At 35.9% G+C, this 23,213-nt stretch overlaps 1 protein-coding gene across 1 annotated transcript; it reads left to right on the plus strand.

Annotated features, from left to right (window-relative positions):
- Positions 1–2,228: 2,228 nt before the first annotated feature.
- On the plus strand, positions 2,229–5,772 carry LOC140861223 (uncharacterized). The gene is made up of 4 exons (XM_073264224.1): positions 2,229–3,071; positions 3,144–3,353; positions 4,220–4,858; positions 5,554–5,772. The coding sequence occupies exons 1-4, from the start codon at positions 2,229–2,231 to the stop codon at positions 5,770–5,772; spliced, it is 1,911 nt and encodes a 636-aa protein (XP_073120325.1).
- The last annotated feature ends 17,441 nt before the right edge of the window (positions 5,773–23,213 follow it).

Raw genomic sequence — 23,213 nt, forward strand, 5'->3', positions numbered from 1 at the left:
ACATCGCCAATTTTTGGATAAGTTCTTCCGTACTCTGACACACTCTGCAGAAGGTTGTGCCGTGATGCAAAGGGCAATGTCGGCTCCAGAATTTGTTGTTGATAGTGATAAATCCAACGGGAATAATTCAAAACCCTATCTGAAGATTCAATTTGAATTTATGGCCGTAAACAATCCAAGAGTATAAATAAAGATTTTGATCGAACAAAAGAACCCTCTCACGCTCTGCAAATTTTGCTATTTTATGAGAATATTCAAAGTCTTACATGTTCAAGAATTGATCAAAGAACTCGAAGCACAAACGCCGAAGTGTTATTCTGATCATAGAAGGATCAATTTTGTGCTAAAGATTTCAAGTTGTATTCATCTATGTTCTATCATCAGTCTAGGACTGAAACTGAGTTGTTATACTAGGATTTCTTGTTTAGGCAGTGTTTAATTCATAAACTGGATCGGGGTTTTGCAAATTGCTTGTATTGTGATATCCTTCTGAGGTGGAAGAAGGGGTGACGTAGGAGTATTTGAAATCTCCGAACATCCATAAACATTTGCTTGCATTATTTTAGTTTACCCACTATCATCACCAAACCTAAACTGATAACCACTCAGCGTTCAAATCTGTAATTTGACATATTTCCGTACATACTATTGTTTGTCAAATTACATCAGACATAAAGATAAGATTAGAACTCAGTCACTAAACCGATCGAGTTCAAATATTTTATACTAAACTGCTTGAAAGTCTATTCACCTCTCCTCTACACTTTCAACCGATCCTATCAATTGGCGTCAGAGAAAGATTCTTATATTACTCTTGAACATTGTATCAAAATAACTTCCTATGTTCTCCAAAAAAGATTTTGATGATTGGAAGATTCGTAGCTATTCAATGCACATATCATCATCTGATCGAAGATAACTCATTTTGTGTTATTAAAAACTTCTTATGTTATCTACACATGTATCTTCACCTAGCGTTCTTTATTGATAGCTTATCAAAAAGAGGGACGATTTAGAAGAACTTTGAAACTGAATATCTCTTTGTCATCAATTTATATATCAGTTTATTGCTTGCTATCTCAAAGTTTTGATAAACACCAAAAATGGGAAAATTCTTGGAAAATTCAGTTTTTGTGTTTACAAGTACAAAGATTAAAAGTAGGCCAAAACTAATCAAGCAACTAAGAAGCGCTAAACTGATATATGGAGCTAAACTACTTCACGATAAATCTTCGCGCTCAACTGGCCGAAGACACTAAACTGACCTCATCAGTTTACACTCGCTAAATTGATATATGGAGCTAAACTACTTCACGCTCAATCACCGCGCTCAACTGGCCGAAGATGCTAAACTGCCTTCATTAGTTTACCCTCAAAAGTCTACTACCTTGCCACTTTTGGATAAGTTTTTCCGTACTCTGACACACTCTGCATAAGGTTGTTCTGTGATGCAAAGGGAAATCTCGGCTCCAGAATTTGTTGTTGATAGTGACAAATTCAATGGGAATAATTCAAAACCCTATCTGAAGATTCAATTTGAATTTATGACCGTTAACAATCCAATGGTATAAATAGAGATCTTGATCGAACAAAGGAACCCTCTCACGCTCTGCAAATTTTGCTATTTTACGAGAATATTCAAAGTCTTACACGTTCAAGAATTGATCAAAGAACTCGAAGCACAAACGCCAAAGTGTTATTCTGATCATAGAAGGATCAATTTTGTGCTAAAGATTTCGAGTTGTATTCATCTCTGTTCTATCATCAGTCTAGGACTGAAACTGAGTTGTAATACTAGGAGTTCTTGTTTAGGCAGTGTTTAAGTCCTAAACTGAATCAGGGTTTTGCAAATTGCTTGTAAAATTCAAAGTCTTCTAGTGATATCCTTCCGATGTGAAAGAAGGGGTGACGTAGGAGTATTTGAAATCTCCGAACATCCATAAACATTTGCTTGCATTATTTTAGTTTACCCACTGTCATCACCTAACCTAAACTAATAACCACTCAGTGTTCAAATCTGTAATTTGACATATTTTCATACATATTCTTGTTTGTCAAATTACATCAGACATTAAGATAAGATTAGAACTCAGTCACTAAACCGATCGAGTTCAAATTTTTTATACTATCTTGTTTGAAAGTCTATTCACCTCCTCTAAACTTTCAACCGATCCTATCAATTGGCGTAAGAGAAAGGTTTTTATCTTACTCTTGAACACTGTATCAAAATGACTTCATTCAGCAAGATTTCTATGTTCTCCAAAGAAGATTTTGATGATTTGAAGATTCTCATGCAAGCGCTTCTATCAGCTTTAGATGATGACATGTGGTTTGTCATCACTGATGGACCTCTTACAATCACCAAGGTTAATACTGCTATAGCCATTTCTGGTGGTGGTCCACAATACATTGATAAGCCAATAGTTGAGTGGACAGTCGAAGATAAGAAGAAAAAAAATCTTGATAATGTGGCTAAAGACATCCTGTTCAAAACTCTTGACAAGAGCACTTTTAGTAAGATCAAGATGTGCAAAACAGGAAAAGAAATTTGGGACAAACTGATTCAACTTTGTGAAGAAAATGAGAAAACTAAAGAAAACAAACTGTCTGTTGCTATTCAGAAGTTTGACAACATCAGGATGAAACCTGGAGAATCAATGACAGAATTTGATGAGAGAGTTAGTAGCACAGTCATTGAAATTCATGCACTAGGAAAGATATATCCCAATAGGGAAGTTATTCTCAAAGTTATTCGAGGTCTTCCCAAAGAGTGGGATGTAAAGACAATGGCTATGAAGGAATCAAAAGACTTGAACAAATTGGAACTACATGACTTGTTTGCAGACCTAAAGGCCTATGAATTTGAGTTGCAAACTCGAGATGAAGATCAGTTTACCTCTCAACTGACCAAGGCCTTGACTGCAGTCAAGATAGAATCACCTGCTCAACTAGAGAAGACGTCAGAACAACTGAGCAGTGATGCTATGTCCTTATTTGTAAAGAAATTTGGAAAATTCATTCGGAGAAATCAGGAGGGATCTTACAGAAGAAACTTTCAAAAGAAAGATACAGTATAAGAACCAAGATGTTGCTTCAACTGTGGGAAAACAGGACATTTCATAGATGACTGTCCTAAACTGAAGGACTTGGAACGAAGAAAAAGCTCAAGGGATGCCAAACACACTTCGAGACAGAATCATGAAGCACTGGTTACAAAGGATAGCAAAGCCAAATGGGCAGAAACGGATAGTGAATCAGAAGAATCCAACTACTCCTCTAGCTCCAGTGACGATGATGAAGAATTCAAATGTCTAATGGCAAATGATCATGAGCAAGCATCCACCAGTGAACAGGTATTTGATTTCAGTTTTGAGGAATTCACTCGAGAGGTACTAATCACAGCACTTCACGATATGACAAATGAGTATCACAAACTGTCCCTCGCATTTTATGAAGTCAAATCAAAGCAAGAGGACCTGCAAGATACCTCAACTATATCCCACTGGGAATAATTAGTTGAGATAAACTGTCTTGAAACAGAGATTGCTAAGCTTAAGACTGAGAATGAGCTACTCAAGATCAACATCATGAATTTTACAATAGAAAAACAAAAAGTGGATGATCTGGTAAGTTCATGGAATAAATCTTCGAGCAAGCTGATAGAAATGCATGATTTACAAAGACCCCTGAATGACAAAACTGGTCTAGGGTATGGTAAAGCAGTTGACATTGGTAAATCAAGTACTCTACCCAAACTGAATATGTGCAAAGGCAAGTTTATAAAATTTGTACGAGCAGTTAGGGTAAATGAAGATGATAAACCCATTCTTATGACTTGGCAATCAATACAGCAGATGAACAGAAAGAGATTTTGTATTGGCTTTAATACTCAGGAAACCAAAGTTGAAACTGCTAAAAGTCCTGAAAGGACTTACGTATATCAACCTATTCCTATGCGATGAAATCAAGGTCAATATCACAATCAACGTCCAGTTCAGAATCAATATCGACAATTTAAGCATATTGGAAAGGTAAACCAACATATGGTCTCACAAGCACATCACACTCCACAATTAGAGCACCTAATTTAATACGAACCTATAAGAACACTGAAACTGGTAAACTGGTCAAAGTATTAGGTTTGGGTTCCTAAAGGATTAATCTCTCGTGGACCCAAATAGATGTGGGTACCAAAAGTTATTCAACTTTGTGAATGCAGGTGACAGGCGCAAAAGAGCAATTAGATGAATCATGGTATTTAGACAGTGGATGTTCGAGACACATGACTGGAAATGATAAACTATTGTTTGAACTCACTAAATACAATGGTCCAACCATCACATTTGGAGACAACTCGAAGGGTAAGACCGTGGGTAAGGATAAGATTATCCACGATAACATAATTGTTCAAAATGTTCTACTCGTTGAGAATTTGAAATACAACTTAATTAGCATTAGTCAAATGTGTGACTATGGATACTCTGTTGAATTTCAAAAACTAACTTGCATTGTTAAAGATGCTTCTGGTGAAATTATTTTGACAGGAAACATATGTGGAAACACATACAAAGTATGTTGGACCAACCAGTCTAGCAAATCAGTTTGCCTCGTAGCTTCCAATTCTAAGCAAAACTGGATTTGGCACAAGAGACTGAATCACCTAAATTTAAAATCTATTGTCAGCCTGAGTAAGCTTGAGCTAGTAACAGGCCTGCCTAAAATTGATTTTTCCAAAGACAAAGTATTCTCAGCTTGTCAATTTGGGATGCAAGTTAGGCCATCTTTTAAAAACAAGGGTTATAGCTCATCTTTCCGATGCTTGGAACTGTTGCACATAGATTTGTTTGGTCCAATACCAGTAACAAGTTTAGGGGGAATGAAGTATACTCTTGTCATCATTGATGATTACTCACGTTTCACCGGGATCATTTTCTTAAAATCAAAAGACCAAACTGCTTCTCAACTGATCAAGATTTTTAAAAGGCTTTTTAACAAAAAATATAGTAAGATTGACAGAATCAGAAGTGACAGGGGAACTGAATTTGTCAATCAAACTTTGCTGCATTTTTAGATCATTATGGAATCAAGCATGAATTTTCAGCAGCTAGAACGCCACAACAAAATGGTGTTGCAGAAAGGAGAAATCGTACTCTTAAAAAAGTTGCGAGAACCATGTTAGCTGATTCCAAAGTCTCTCAAAGGTTTTGGGCAGAAGCTGTGAACACTACTTGCCACACTCAGAACAGATCGATGATATGTAAGAAATTTTTGAAAACTCCTTATGAGATCTGGAATGGCAGACAACCCAATATATCCTATTTCAAAATTTTTGGATGTAAATGCTACATCCAAAACAATGGTAAAAGTCATCTGAATGCATTTGATGCAAAGTTAGATGAGGGTATATTTCTTGGCTATTCCTTAGTTAGAAAAGCTTATAGAGTTTTTTAAAAAAGAACTCTAAATGTTGAAGAATCAGTTCATGTCATATTTGATGAGGATCTATCTACTGAAATCTCAACTGATTCTCATCAAATCTCATATCTATTTCAGAAAATTCAACTGGAAAATGACATCGAAGATGACAGTGAAGATGACTTCTCACCACTCATCAGGTCCCTTCAAACTCCTGAACCTGAACTTGTGGAACCAACAGTTGAGGGTCATGACTTTGATCAACTAGTTGACACTCACCAAACTCACCCAGTTGAGAAAGGTGAAGCACATCAGCTTGAGGCTCAAGAACATCACTTACAAACTGAAGGCACATAATTTGGCCAGGACAATGTGTCTGATCAAACCCAAGAAGAAAGTGAACACTGAGAATCATCCTGAACCAAGACTAAAATGGTCCAAAAAGCATCCAATAAATTCGGTGATAGGTAATCCTATAGCACCACTAAGGACACGAGGACAAATGATCAAGGAACTTCTTCATGCAGCCGTCATGTAACACCCCGATTTTATCTTAATCGACTTTATTTGAGATAATCGGAGATTTCAGAGTTCAAGAGCCGACTTGATTTTGATCATGGTCCTTTTTGCAAATTTTGGATTTTTCAGGGACTAAAACGCAAAAAATGGAATTGTTATAATATCTAGACTTTGACTAAGTCTCCCATTCTCCCTTCATCCCTCCCAAACGTTTCTCTCCCCCATTGAAGAACTCAACGTGAGTTTCAAGCTTTTGGATTTCCTCCCGAGCTCGATCCGTCCGTTAGAAATTATTTCTGAAGGCAGATTAGCGATCACGGCTGAGAGAGCTTCGTTATACCGTAAGTATTTCTCCGATCGGATATGTTTTGTTTTTCGGAGGTGGTTAGAATCGATTTAGATTCTAGTATGTTGTTCCTGGCGGAGTTCTGATCGTTTATTATCTGTCAGTTTTGAATTAGAGCGACGTTCGGATTTATTATGAATTTTTGAAGGGATTTTCGAAAAAGTGAGTTTTGTGATTTGTTGGAATTGGATTGTTTTGGTTGAATGTTGATTGATATGAGTTGCTTAGAGTGATATTATGCTGTTTGCATTTTCGGTTAGTTGAATTTATAGCCGTTATGCCGCCGGTTTGAGATTTTGGAAATTGGAGATTCGTTTGAGTTTTTGGGAGTTGCTCGTTTTGAATGGATTGATATTGGATTGATTTTATCTCCGCAGATTAGTTGAAGATCGTGGAGTTCCGAATTGGCAACTTTCGAATCGTTGAAGAGTTGATCGAGGTTTGGTATCGAGTTGATCCATCCTCGAAAGTTGAATTGAATTATCTTTATCGTTGAACTTGATTTGGAATGGAATTTTGATTTGGAATTCTTGTATCGATGTTGTTTCCAGGTTTGGAGCATCGACGTTGTTGAAAAGAGGTATAAGATGACTTGGAATGGAATGGAACGAATGATTCGAATCTGACTTGATTCGAGTGTTCCGGAAAAATCACATACTTGCATGTTAATTGATTATTTGAGTTATGTTGCATTGCATTCATATTGAGCATATGAACCTTGATTTGAATAGCGGGCAGGACGGCCCTTTTGATGATAGACGTTTTGGGAATTATATTGTGAGTGGCCTGGGTGTAGCTGTTTCACCTAGTGCTAGCATACTCCTTATAGTTGCACCAAAGTCTAGAGGATGGAGATACGTAGCACCACCTCGATCGGGAGAGTCGGTGAGTTGTTTACGTGATCTCGTCCTCGGGATCCCAAAAGCAAAAGCTGAAATGTTTTGATTATCCGACTTGATAATCTCAGATTTAAAGACATGCATTGCATTTATGCATATGAATTGAGTTTTAGACATGCTTGTGGAATTGCATGGTTGTTATTTGAATATGTAGAAGATGATGCATTTCGTTTGAGATGTTTTTATGATATTGCATGTTTGTCTCTTTTACTGGGAATATTATTCTCATCGGATTATCCGGATGTTGTCTTGTCTTTGTATGTGTGCTTGGCAACAGGTGGGGCAGGACCGAGTCAGAGATCGCATGGCTAGGTGGATGAGTTGATAGAGTGAGGCCTTGTTATTGTAGAAGTCGAATTTGAAATCGAACTTAGATTGTATTCGAACTCGATTTGTATTTTGGATTTTGGAACTTAGAATTGATGCATGTTCTACTCTTTCTTGTAATTGAATACTTCGTTGTTGGAAAAGTTTTAGTTGGATCATGTCGGAGCCTTTCTGGGTGTTGGATTGCACTTTTGAAGCCTTATTTTGAGCTAAAATAGCAGGCCATGCGCGCCCGCGCGTTCTGCTCCCTTTCTCGGAGGCCCGGGCAGGGCTGTATGCGCGCCCGTGCCTCGGGTGGCGCGCCCGCGCATCACCCTGTGTAAAAAAAAAAAAAAAAAAATTTGCTTTATCTCTTGGATCTTTGGATGTCTATTGATAGGATTAATTCTTGATTAGATGATTAGAATCGAGGTCTCACATTAAGTGGTATCAGAGCGATAAGATTCTTTGGACTGAATTTAGAAGTGAGCGGGGTAGATCGAGTCCGCATGAATTGAATTCTCGCATGTGATTGAGTTATTTAAATCGATTTATTTAAATACCATGCGAGCATATTTTATTTGTTGAGAATTATCTGAGTTACATGATTACGTGATTGAATTTTAAAGAATGAATTATTTGAGATATGAACTGTAATTCACCTGTATCCGGAATTCTGAGAGGTTGCAAGGGCACCGATTGCAGCGATTGAGTTATCTTGTGTCCTAACCTTTGATTATCAGATGGGTCCTCGACGAGTTATTAATAGGAATCCACCGCCAGTTATTCCTACAACTGAGCAAGCTAGTAGTGAAACGGTAGAGATGGATGCTTCAGCGACGCCTATGGAAACCTTGCTGAAAAGGTTTCAGTCGTTCAATCCGCCGTTGTTGATGGGTTCAGAAAATCCAGTTGACTGTGAGAGTTGGTTGGATGATATCGATCAGTTGTTCGATTCCATCGATTACACAGATGACCGTCGAATCAGGTTAGTCATTCATCAGCTTCGTGGGGTTGCTAAGAGTTGGTGGATCATGACGAAGAAAGCAATGGAGAATAGAGGTACGGAAGTTACTTGGACTCTTTTCAAATCGGAATTTTATAAGCGGTTTTTCCCTATCTCGTATCGCAAAGATAAGGGAGTAGAGTTTGCCAACCTGAGGCAAGGGAATCTGAACATTGAAGAGTACGTGGCTAAGTTCGATAGTCTGTTGCGTTTTGCACCGCTAATTGTCGGAGATGAAGAAGCTAAGGCAGATCAGTTCATCAATGGTTTGAACCCCGACGTCTTCACGTTGGTAAATACCAACAGGCCTAACAACTTTGTGGATGCCATGAATCACGCAAAGGGAGCAGAAGCAGGTTTGTGGAGACAGAGAGGAAATCAGTTTGTGCCTCAGCAGCAGCAAGGACAGTTTCAGGCACAATCTTCTCAATACCAAAACCAACCGTTCCATTACCAGAATCAATCCTTTCAGTTTCAGAACCAACCACCGAGTTCTGAGGGTGGTAGCAGTGGAGGTAACAGGAAGGATTACTATCTCCCGAAGGGGAAGCAGTTTAAGAAGCACGGAACCAGTTCTTCGAGCTCGAGTGGTTCGAGGCAGTATGGATCGGGACAGAGTTCGGGGCAGTCAGGCATGTCTTGTGCCAACTGCGGAGGTCTTCACTCCAGTGATCAGTGTAGAGGTATTTTTGTAAGCTGTCATATTTGTAACCAGGCGGGGCATTTTGCGAGAACGTGTCCTCAGCGTGTTCCTCAGCAAGCTCAGAGTGGAATTTTCCCGAGACAGACAGCTCAGCCTCAGCAGCAAGCACCTACTGTCCACTCTTTCCAACCTCAGCAACAGAATGTTCAGGAAGGTAATCAGTATGCAAGCCAGCCTTCCAGACAGCAGGCACGAGTTTTTGCTCTGTCTGAGGATCCGCAGACTCAGGCTGCACCCGATAATGACAGATCAGGTAACGTTCGATATTGAGTTTCCTATTATTATTGGACTGTTAGATACTGGCGAATCTCTTGCCTTCTTATTGAAGAATCTGTATATGTTTAACGTGCCTCTTTTAAATTGTTGAATCGTTCGAATTGATGAATACTCCAGTAGTGTTGTTAACTTCTGTTAACCGGATCTTTTAGAAGAATTAGTTGAGACTAGGAATTTTTATCGCTGATTTCTTATCTTTTTGGAATGAGAATTGTACCGATCTTTCGGAGCTTTTGAGAATCGTATAGCAGATGTTTGTGCCGAGCAGTTGTATGTTTTTTTTTATGTCTGAATTCTTTTGGATCGAATGGTCTTCTTCGATTGTATGATTTGATGATGGAATTTATGCCGATCAGCGATCTTTTCTTATCGAGATTTTGGAGATGTATTCTTATTAAGTGGAATTGCGCTATAGTCTAGACATCGAGACAGTTGAAGACGCTCGAGACTCAATGTCTGAATCTGGACTTTGAGCTCGTAGCGATCTTATTGACTTGAAGACCTGTTCTTCTATTTGTCTTATGCGGAAATTCTCGTGATCTGTTCTAATTTTAAGAGTTTGAGTAATTATTTTAGCAGACGGAACTGATTTGAAAGCAGATAAGAGGATTAGATTGTATGAGATTTCTTACTGCGAATTTTATCTGAGGAATTGTATGCAGCAACCGATGTTTTGAGCTGTTCTTATTTTATCTACTATCGGATTTGATTGACCGATTGTTGGAATCTGCTACCGTTTTCCGTACAGAATGACTTTCATTCAAGATTAGAGGATTGAGATCTTGTCAGAGGTCGTCAGATGTCATGATTGGCCGAAGTCGGTTAGTTTAGACAGAGATCCTTGATGCGCTCATTCTTTCGGCAAGGACTTCGATGAGATTTTTTTGCCTGATTTCAACTTTTTCAGTTCGATATCCTCAGAACGACGGACAGCCAGATTAGACGAGTCGAACTTTGGATGTTATGCCTTGAGTTGAAACCAAAGATGATTCGATTGTGACTGAGCTTAGGAGGATTTTCTGTAGAGAAGGAGTCGACTTTTGATTGACAGACTTGAAGGAGTAGTTTGGAAAACAGAGTTCGTGTTGGAACCGTGTCGATTTCGAGGACGAAATCTTTTCTTAGTGGGGGAGAATTGTAACGCCCCGATTTTATCTTAATCGACTTTATTTGAGATAATCGGAGATTTCAGAGTTCAAGAGCCGACTTGATTTTGATCATGGTCCTTTTTGCAAATTTCGGATTTTTCAGGGACTAAAACGCAAAAAATGGAATTGTTATAATATCTAGACTTTGACTAAGTCTCCCATTCTCCCTTCATCCCTCCCAAACGTTTCTCTCCCCCATTGAAGAACTCAACGTGAGTTTCAAGCTTTTGGATTTCCTCCCGAGCTCGATCCGTCCGTTAGAAATTATTTCTGAAGGCAGATTAGCGATCACGGCTGAGAGAGCTTCGTTATACCGTAAGTATTTCTCCGATCGGATATGTTTTGTTTTTCGGAGGTGGTTAGAATCGATTTAGATTCTAGTATGTTGTTCCTGGCGGAGTTCTGATCGTTTATTATCTGTCAGTTTTGAATTAGAGCGACGTTCGGATTTATTATGAATTTTTGAAGGGATTTTCGAAAAAGTGAGTTTTGTGATTTGTTGGAATTGGATTGTTTTGGTTGAATGTTGATTGATATGAGTTGCTTAGAGTGATATTATGCTGTTTGCATTTTCGGTTAGTTGAATTTATAGCCGTTATGCCGCCGGTTTGAGATTTTGGAAATTGGAGATTCGTTTGAGTTTTTGGGAGTTGCTCGTTTTGAATGGATTGATATTGGATTGATTTTATCTCCGCAGATTAGTTGAAGATCGTGGAGTTCCGAATTGGCAACTTTCGAATCGTTGAAGAGTTGATCGAGGTTTGGTATCGAGTTGATCCAACCTCGAAAGTTGAATTGAATTATCTTTATCGTTGAACTTGATTTGGAATGGAATTTTAATTTGGAATTCTTGTATCGATGTTGTTTCCAGGTTTGGAGCATCGACGTTGTTGAAAAGAGGTATAAGATGACTTGGAATGGAATGGAACGAATGATTCGAATCTGACTTAATTCGAGTGTTCCGGAAAAATCACATACTTGCATGTTAATTGATTATTTGAGTTATGTTGCATTGCATTCATATTGAGCATATGAACCTTGATTTGAATAGCGGGCAGGACGGCCCTTTTGATGATAGACGTTTTGGGAATTATATTGTGAGTGGCCTGGGTGTAGCTGTTTCACCTAGTGCTAGCATACTCCTTATAGTTGCACCAAAGTCTAGAGGATGGAGATACGTAGCACCACCTCGATCGGGAGAGTCGGTGAGTTGTTTACGTGATCTCGTCCTCGGGATCCCATAAGCAAAAGCTGAAATGTTTTGATTATCCGACTTGATAATCTCAGATTTAAAGACATGCATTGCATTTATGCATATGAATTGAGTTTTAGACATGCTTGTGGAATTGCATGGTTGTTATTTGAATATGTAGAAGATGATGCATTTCGTTTGAGATGTTTTTATGATATTGCATGTTTGTCTCTTTTACTGGGAATATTATTCTCACCGGATTATCCGGATGTTGTCTTGTCTTTGTATGTGTTCTTGGAAACAGGTGGGGCAGGACCGAGTCAGAGATCACATGACTAGGTGGATGAGTTGATAGAGTGAGGCCTTGTTATTGTAGAAGTCGAATTTGAAATCGAACTTAGATTGTATTCGAACTCGATTTGTATTTTGGATTTTGGAACTTAGAATTGATGCATGTTCTACTCTTTCTTGTAATTGAATACTTCGTTGTTGGAAAAGTTTTAGTTGGATCATGTCGGAGCCTTTCTGGGTGTTGGATTGCACTTTTGAAGCCTTATTTTGAGCTAAAACAGCAGGCCATGCGCGCCCGTGCCTGGTGAGGAGCGCTCGCGCGTTCTGCTCCTTTTCTCGGAGGCTCGGGCAGGGCTGTATGCGCGCCCGCGCGTCACCCTGTGTAAAAAAAAAAAAAAAAAATTGCTTTATCTCTTGGATCTTTGGATGTCTATTGATAGGATTAATTCTTGATTAGATGATTAGAATCGGGGTCTCACACTTCATATCTCAAGTAGAGCCAAAGAAAATTGAAGATGCACTGGCTGATAGCTGTTGGATAGAAACCATGCAAGAAGAGCTCAATCAGTTTACTAGAAACTCAGTCTGGGATCTTGTTCCAAAACCATCTCATCAAACTATTATAGGCACTCGATGGGTCTTCATAAATAAGCTTAATGAAGATGGGAGTGTCATTAGGAACAAAGCTCGATTGGTAGCTCAAGTTTATAAGCAAGAGGAAAAAATTGATTATGATGATACTTATGCACCAGTAGCTAGACTGGAAGCAATAAGAATATTCCTTGCTTATGCATCTCTCAAAGATTTCAAGGTTTATCACATGGATGTCAAAAGTGCGTTCTTAAATGGCAACCTTCAAGAGAAAGTATTTGTTGAACAACCACCTGGATTTGTCAACTTTCTATTCCCAGATCATGTTTACCATTTAAACAAAGATCTATATGGACTGAAATATGCTCCTAGAGCTTGGTATGACACCTTAATCCAATTTTTTCTTGAACACGAATTTACCATAGGCACAGTTGATAAGACTCTATTTAAATTCACAAAAGATGATCACACACTACTGGTACAAATATATGTTGATGATATTATCTTTGGGTCAACTAACCCCAAACTGTGCACAATATTTTCTAAGTTAATGCAGGAAAAATTCGAGATGAGCATGATGAGTGAATTGAATTTCTTTCTTGAATTGCAAGTTCGAAAAATGGAGAATGAGACATTTATCAGTCAAACTAAATAAACCAAGGAACTAATAAAAAAAATTTGGTATGAAAAACTGCACAGTTGCAACTACTCCCATGGGTGCATCAATCAAGCTTGACAAGGACGAAGGGGGAATACCAGTTGATGCAACAATGTATCGGGGTCTCATTGGATCACTATTGTATTTAACATCCAGTAGACCTGACATTGTCTTTGCAGTATGTCTTTGTGCTAGGTTCCAGTCAAATCCAAAGCAATCACATTTCATAGCAACCAGACGGATATTAAAATATCTTAAAGGGACTCAAAATGTTGGTCTGTGGTATGCTAAGAATAATTATTTCAGTCTCGTTGGATACTCAGATGATGACTATGCTGGATGTAAACTGGATAGAAAATACAAGTGGATCATGTCAATTTGTCGAGGATACACTGATCTCATGGTTTAGCAAGAAACAAACATCTATTGCTACGTCTACAACTGAAGTTGAGTACCTCGCTGCAGGCAGTTGCTGTTCTCAACTGCTCTGGATGCAACAATAGTTGAAGGATTATGAAATTGAAGAACATGAATCACCTATATTTTGTGATAAAACCAGTACCATTGCAATCACTTACAACCCTATTCTTAATTCAAGAACTAAGCATATCGAAGTCAGACATCACTTTATCCGTGATCATGCCCTCAAAAAGAACATTCGACTGGAGCATATATCAACGGAGCAACAGGCTGCAGATATCTTCACCAAACCACTTTCCGAGACTAAGTTTTCTTACTTTCGAAACTTTTTAGGGATAATTTAATTAACTTAAAGTCATATCAATCGGTTTATACTTTGCAAATTTTTCCAACAGTTTAGCTTGATCTAAATTGAACATATTTCAAACCATCAAACTATTCATTCTTTAGTCAGTTTACTCAAAGCTTGGTTGATTAATTTAATTCATGCGAGATACTTCAACACACAAATTTTCTTTTTATTAAATGATCTTTATTTGTTTAGTCATTTTTGGGTATATTTTAAGGGGGAATGTTGTTATCTTATTAAGTTTATCTTACTGCAGTTTACCAGGAAGAAGTATCACGTCTAGGCAGATATCAAAACTACAGCACAATGAATAACAAAAAGGAGCATTTTTATTTCTTAATAATGGCCCTGTAGAATATCGATTTCCATTTCTACAGCCATTTTCCACAGGAACAGATGCTCCTCCAGCACGCCTCCCTCTATCTCTTCTAAGCCGTGAAGAAGAGTCAACACCCTCAACTCCTTCTTTAGGAGCAGAAGCTTAATGCCCTCACGATTGAGAACATACGCAGGGTTTTTGATTCCCAACACCTATTTATATTTATCGAGGCATCGCAACTCCTCAGGACTAAGGGCTCTTAACCCTCGGAACTGCATCCGAATGACTTTTTCCCGCAGTCGAGCAATCTTTTCTTCAACAAAGTCTTCATGGGCTATTCTCCAACCATCAATTTCTTTTTTTTTCTTGCTTATTCGATGCTTGAATGATCTAACCTGTTTCTTTTTTATAGTAGAGTAGTTCAGACATCGAAGCATCTCTTACATTTAATACCTTATTTTTTTAAATCAAAAAATCTTTTCAAAATAAATCTGAAGAGTCTCTTATGTGTATTTCACAAAAATAAGACATCTTTTATGATAAAATCTCTGTAACTTTATTGCATGTAATAATTCTCTGATAACATCGTTATTCGTGCTCATTATTACGATTGCAGTTTACCTATGCTACTCTTTATAGATAAACTAAATCAGTTTAGGTAAACAGTTTATGATCAATACTCAGTTTAGGAAATCTTCTTTCATTCATAGGAAATCAAGGTACTACATTTAAAAATTTTTATGATTCCTCATCATAAGAAATATTTCATAACTCAAGTTCATCACCCATGCTTGAAGAAGGGCAACTGAAGGATCCGAAAGCTCATCCACCGCAATCTAAACCAATGTTAGCTACTCTTTGCTGAGCATCCTGTAGAGAACATTTTTATCCTCAAAAAACTTCCTCGGGGAAAACTGAGCATGATGATACATATGAAGCTCTTCAATCTTTAACCAAATCTTCATAACCTTGTCATACACCCTTTCCTTTATCTTCTTCTTCTCAGCCGCAAAATAACTCTCCTTGCATGCTTCACATGCCACATATGTATCCTGACCAAAACCGAACAAGGGAACATTGTCACTCATTTTTTTATTCGCAAAACTGAAATAATAAAATTTCTAAGTGTTTTAGCCTATTATTTATAGTAGTAATAAGTGGAAATTTTAGAGGGAAAATGTCTGTACTATCTCCCGCGTTGATGTGTACAATTTATTTTGAATTTCAAAATCTTATCTGTGCCACGTCACTCACTTGTCGTATTGACCAAGTCACACACTCTACACCATTTCAGTTTATCGTAACATCTCAATCTTACTGACTTGATCTAATTTGTCTTACTGATTTCCAGAAAAATTCTACCATGGCTACTCCTTCCGTAGTATACATTCTCAACGCCCTCGCCGTTGATTTTGAATCCTTATATGTGATGGATAAACCAGGCATAACCGAGATTTGCACAACACTTGAACAATCTGGGCTTCGATCTTTCCTAGACATCAAAGCTCTGGACATCTATCAAAAGGATTTGGTATCATTATACCACAACTGTGAGATCAAGGACGATGGCCAACTCTTACTTTCTCTCGGAGGACATTGTGTCCAAAGCAGTGAAGAATTCTTTGCCAACACCTTCAGTTTACCTACTTCAGATACTACTGACTTCAATTCAATATCCACTACTGATATAACTGAAATTCAAATTGCATTTTCTGGATCAATTCAACCGATATCTTTGTCTGGATTCAAACGAGATTTGAAGCTTGAATATGAACTGCTAGCTGATATTGTTGCTAAAAGTATTTTGGCAAAAGGAGGATCCTTCGCAAAATTAATTATAGAAAAATTCAAGGTAATGACGGCAATCATGAAAGGTGTAAAAATCAACTCGAGTAATCTTCTATTCAAAATTTTTGTTCAAATAATGACTCCCACTAAGCACTCTTCGGGATATGCATTACAAGTCAGTCGCCTACTTGAAAATTTGGGAGTTTCTCTTCAAGAAGCCTCTCAACTACACAAGTTTTGAGTCATGAATGTTGAATATCTGACAAATTTTCACTCCAAGGACTCAACTGATTTAGTCATCACAAGACCGCACAAACCAGCAGTCAAGAAATCAGCCAAAAAGAAAAGAAATCTTGTTATCCATGACAGTGAGGAAACAGATATTGAAGAGATTTTGAAGCCCCAAACTAAGGTGACAAGAACTTTACAGACAAGGGCTATCAAATCCCCAACTAAACTGATCATCTCTGTGATTCCCCAAACCAATGGATGTGGCCTCCACTGAAGACACAAACTCTTTTGATGAGGCAGATGATGAGACAGTCTATCAAGCCAAAACTAATCTCAAGGGAAAACAATCAATGATGATTGAACCTCTTCAGAGTCTACAACCCTCTCACGAAACTCCACCAGAAGCAGATTCCAAAGAAATTGTGAAAACTCAAAAAACCCCATTGCAATCTATCTCACAGTTGGTAGTCTTGCCTCCAGCCATACCATTAGGTGGTCTATCTTCAAAGAAAATTGTAGAGTACACTCACTCAGGCCTGGACTTGGCAACAGGAAGTTCTCAAATTGCCTCATCTTCAGATCCTGACAGGCCGATAAATGCCATTCAACTTCAGATAGACTTGACCATGGACGAAGTACTTGAATATACTGAGAAACGCACTAATGAAATTTTTGATACTTGACATAAATACAGGACTTCTACACTGGCTAGACATCTCACAAAGAAGAATGAACTGCCTAAATATGTCAAACTTGAAGAAATTGTGCTGAGGATAGTCAAGCCTGCAAATATTCAAGAAGCATTGGAAAGAAGAATACTTCTACGATCTTTTGCGGATCAAGAAACTTAGTGAAATTGTTGCTGACTTTCAAAAGAATTATGATCCACGTGCCAGAACTTCTTATGAAAACCGATCCATCTTTACTCAGCTTCAAACTGATCTCATAAACGTGTAAATGGGAGTGCAGCTTTGGGAAACTGATAAAACATTGGAGATTCCAGAACCCTTTGTTTGGAAGAAACACAAATCTCACTTCAAGTCTAGATCCAAACACAGGAAAAGCAAGAAGGGTCTTACCACCACTGAATCCTCCAACAATTCAATTGATCAGGTATTTGCAGAGCTTCAAAAAGAAGCTTTAGTTGCTCAAAATAACACAGACACATCCATTGAGCAGCAACTTCACACCTCAGGAGCTGAAACTTCCCTACCTAAACTCCAATTAATGAACGTTCATGAAGTGATTTCTCACATTGAATATGGAGATCAACAAAATCCTATCTTGACAGATACATCTATGGAAGAAGTTGATCCTTCAATTACTCTTCAAGAAGAACTTGAAGAACCTCAACCTATCCTTATGGAAGCACCACCTCCTCCAGCTCATGTAAATGAAGATGAGACATCAACTTTGTCTCATATGGAATCTACAGCCCAACAATTACTCTACTGGAAGATTTACCTCCTCAAATTCCTACTGAGCCAACACTCACAGACTCAAGGAAATACTCAGCGTCTCTGGAGACTCCACTTTCCATTCTGACATTCCCGTTCCATCAAACTCAACTAAGGAGGAAGCACCTCAGCTATCCAGTGCAACTGCTGTCTTGCTAGCCATAACTTCTCTTGTCACTAATGACCATCTCCAAGAACCATCTACCGATTCACCAACACATCCACAGAACAGCAGAGACCTAAATCATGATGATACTACCATTGAGATTGAGACTCAGTCTCCAAATCTTGCAATGATTGTTCACTCTGTCCATGAATCTTCATCACATCAACAAAAAGGAAATGAAAAAATTGAGATAACATCCACTGAATATTCATCTCCTCTTAAAGGACAGAAGACAGAACTTCTACATACCGATCTTTCCTCCAATGGAAAATATATGCCATCCTCAAAATCAGATCAAGAATATGATTGGTATGAGTTGATTTCTCAGATCGAAGCTTTAGTCTATACTATGTCCTAGACTGTCACTACTCTCAAGGAAAATCAACAAGAAACTACCAGCAACGTTTTTTTTCTAAGACAATCAATGAATGCAGAGTTAATCAAACTTCAAGAGAAACTTGCACTTCTGGACAAAGTCTTATTGGATTCAAGTCAACTAACCAATTCATTGTCTCAACTTCAACATTCTCATCAGTCCTTGGAGAAAAAAAGTTGACAACTTGAATGGATTTGTTCAAACTTTGCACAACTCAGTTCAAACAAATTTTCAGGGACTCTCTAAGCAACTTATCAACTTGACAAATCTCTCCCAGAATATCTTGTGAGCTCAGTATGAAGCTCAAGCATCAGGTCATCACACCTCAGCAGCTCATTCACCATCTCGCAGCTCTTCAATGCACAGATCATCATCTGATCGAAGATAACTCATTTTGTGCTATTACAAACTTTTTATGTTATCTGCACATGTATCTTCACCTAGCGTTCTTTATTGATAGTTTATCAAAAAGGAGGAAGAATTAGAAGAACTTTGAAACTGAATATCTCTTTGTCATTAATATATCAGTTTATTGCTTGCTATCTCAAAGTTTTGATAAACACCAAAAAGTGAGAAATTGTTGGAAAATTTAGTTTTAGTGTTTACAAGTACAAAGATTAAAAGAAGGCCAAAACTAATCAAGCAACTAACAAGCGCTAAACTGATATATGGAGCTAAACTACTTCACGCTCAATCTCCGCGCTCAACTGGCCAAAAACACTAAACTGACCTCACCAGTTTACACTCGCTAAACTGATATAAGGAGCTAAACCAATTCACGCTCAATCACCGTGCTCAACTGGCCGAAGATGCTAAACTGACTTCAATAGTTTACCCTTACCAGTCTACTACCTCTCCACTTTTGGATAAGTTCTTCCATACTCTGACACACTCTGCAGAAGGTTGTGCCGCGATGCAAAGGACAATGTCGGCTCCAGAATTTGTTGTTGATAGTGACAAATCCAACGGGAATAATTCAAAACCCTATCTAAAGATTCAATTTGAATTTATTACTGTTAACAATCCAAAGGTATAAATAGAGATCTTGATCGAACAAAAAAAATCCTCTCACGCTATGCAAATTCTGCTATTTTACGAGAATATTCAAAGTCTTACACGTTCAAAAATTGATCAAAGAACTCGAAGCACAAACGCCGAAGTGTTATTCTGATCATAGAAGGATCAATTTTGTGCTAAGGATTTCGAGTTGTATTCATCTCTGTTCTATCATCAGTCTAGGACTGAAACTGAGTTGTTATATTAAGAGTTCTTGTTTAGGCAGTTTTTAAGTTTTAAAATGGATCGGGGTTTTGCAAATTGCTTGTAAAATTCAAAGTCTTCTAGTGATATCCTTTCGAGGTGAAAGAAGGGGTGACATATGAGTATTTGAAATCTCCGAACATCCATAAACATTTGCTTGCATTATTTTAGTTTACCCACTATCATCACCTAACCTAAACTGATAACCACTCAGCGTTCAAATCTGTAATTTGACATATTTTCGTGCATATTCTTGTTTTTCAAATTACATCAGACATTAAGATAAGATTAGAAATCAGTCACTAAATCGATCAAGTTCAAATATTTTATACTAAACTGCTTGAAAGTCTATTCACATCCCCTCTACACTTTCAACCGATCCTATCAATTTTATACGTCCAACCCAACGCTAAAATCCAACACCAATTTGGCGTTTTACACTAAATTGGTGTTGTATTGGAGATATTCTGAGTAAACGAGTGTTTGACTAAGGGTGTGTATTAGTTCTAGAGTTTTAGTGACTTTTGTGGAGTTTAAAAGTCTAAAGGTATTCAATCTAAACTTTTATATATTCCATAAAATTTTAGTGGTATTCAAGATAAGTTTTAAAAAGTCATTTTTTAATTAAAACTTGATTTTTAAAAACTCTATAAAAATCTGTAGGTATTCAAAATGTCAATAGACTTTTAAAAACTCCAATTGAATTCTATTAAGTACAATAATTAAAGCCTAAGGTATAACAATAAAAAGTCAATAATTATCTTTAAAGTAAAGATTTGGATTGACATTTACAAACTCACACTTTTTTTCATTTCTATAAAATAGTCTATATATAATACTAGTCTCATACATACTTATTATATTAAAAATAATACATATACAATTTCATATATATATATATATATAAACATATTTTTCTATTTTTAAAATAAAATAAAAAAATTTATCATTCATAAATTTTTAAATTTTAATTACAAAACCTCACGAGATTTAAAATCATATTTATTAAAAATTTTAAATAAATACTATAATACATGACAAAAATTATAATATTTTATTGATTATAAATTTAAAATAAAAATAATTATTTTTTATTAATAATTCATTATTTATTATATAAAATTTGATGTTTTAATTATTTATATATATATTTTTAATTTTTAGCTTAATTTTTATAACTCAAAATTTTCGATAGTGATTTTATTCACTTTAATATATTTATGTATATACATATATATATTTATAATAATAATATGTATATGATTGATATATATTAACTTGATATATTAACGTAGTTTTAAAAATTTATTAACACGAATGTGTATGTATATAAATATTATATAAATAAAGATACTATATAAAATTAAATATATTCAAATTTTATAGATTTATATTAATTTTTTAATTACAATGATTTTAATAATACTTATCGATTTTTCTAAACCAAATTGATAAGTAAAAATTGTTTACATGGATAGATAAAAATATTTTTACAAAATTTATAGGATTCTAGAAAAAAATTACAAATGTCAATAAAAGTTATTAAACAAATCTGCAAGATTCTGTGACAATATTTAAAAAGTCTGTGAGATTCTATAAAAGTTTGTAGAAATTCATCAACTCCACAAAAGTCTGTCATTTAAAAAAAATCAGTAAATCTCTGCAACAAATACATCTCCTAATAATCATATGTTCTATTTTTTTACTAACACTATCTTAGATAAGTCTGTCACCCAGAATTTATTCGTACGACTTATTTGGCTACTATAATTTTCAAACTACTATATTAATTCATGACTTTACTCAATATAAACATCAAAGAAAAAGCGACAGACGATTCATCTTATAACATATTGTTTTGAGTGATGTATGTTAATCTTCACAAGAGAAAATCCGCACAAGAGGAGTGACTTTTCAGTGTTGGATATTTTCCAATCCTCTGACTTGAAAGTTTTGGTTCAATATTCACATTTTTTCTACAAAAATATAAGGTTCCGTTTGATAACGTATTTTAAAAACGTTTTTAATGTTTTTATAAGTGAAAAACTTAAAGTAAGCGTGTGGATAAAATTTTTGTAAAATATTTTTCAAAAATATTTTTTAAAAAGTGATCTTCAAGTATAGAACACTTGAGAGATATTTTTATTGTTTTTAATAATTGAACTATGATGAACAACATTACTTTTAAAATATTAAAATTTTTAATAAAATAATTATCCAAACACATATTTATTTTTAAAATATTTTATAAAAAAAACTTTTGTAAAAAAGTTTTATAAGAACATGTCTAATCGAAATTTAACTCAGTGAACACACATTAATTTTTTGGCTCGTAAAAAAAATATATACTAATAAGGTTGAAGGTCGTGACTTGTGATAATCCCCAGATGTCACCACTCTTCTCGAAAAAAATAATTAATAAGTTTTTTATTTTTAAAAAAACATTATATACTTTTTTTAATGATATTTTTTGGGTAGGTGCCATTTTTGTCTTGGTGCATGCAACCAATTTGATTTTATATATTTAGTGAATAAAATATGGATTTAAAATTTTAAAAAATCGAAAATACTTGATAGCATGGAATTCACGTTTCCTGGATATCACGTGGCTTCATTAATACTTCCAAATTCAAATCAATGGTGAGCATTGAATTTCGAGTTGGTATCATGTAGCCCACAGGTTTTTATTTTACCACACATTTGATTCCTCTTGGTCCCATTTTTCTGTGTCTATTAATTCAGTATCCCTAGCTCCATGATTTATTGTACGGCTGATTTTTGCATAAACTTTTCCTTATATAAATATATGTCGAGATTCCGAAAATAAGAAAAATCCTCGTAAAAATCTATTAATTTGTTATATTTTCAAATCTTGAACAAACAAAACTTTGTTCAGAGTTCGATCCCTGATGTATATGATCTCAAATTTTGAAAACACTGATAATTAATAATTAATTAGCAAAATTACATTCTTCAAACTTTTTATTTTGAATGATATTCACTTATTTTTTTAAGAATAAAAACTATGCATGGTACTAAATCGTTTGCTATTTCCTGGGATAATTAAATAAATAACTTTGTTCAAATTATTTTTTTTTTATAAAAACTAATTGACTCCGGTCCGATTGATTTGATTGCTGTTATGAATCTAGTGAACTTCAGGAATCCAAGACCAACTCATTGACACTTGGAAAAGCATTATTGAATTTGACCACATTGCTATGAGTCCTCAATTTTTCTAGTAATTAATTGGTAGATCAAATTAATCTTTTTGATAAAATATGAATTTTCCGTCAAAAAATTCTTATTTAAAATTCAATTAAATACCTCAACTACCCTATGTCAAAAGGATTTAATAAAATCATCATCATTGTACATTTCACGTGTGTACGACATCAATAATTTATTAGTAATAATATCTTAGATTATAAACTTAGGACATCATCAACAATATAAGATACAAATAATACGGTATATCTCGTAATTATAGAGAAATG

Source organism: Henckelia pumila, chromosome 4, assembly GCF_033568475.1.
Source record: "Henckelia pumila isolate YLH828 chromosome 4, ASM3356847v2, whole genome shotgun sequence".
Classification (NCBI taxonomy): domain Eukaryota; kingdom Viridiplantae; phylum Streptophyta; class Magnoliopsida; order Lamiales; family Gesneriaceae; genus Henckelia; species Henckelia pumila.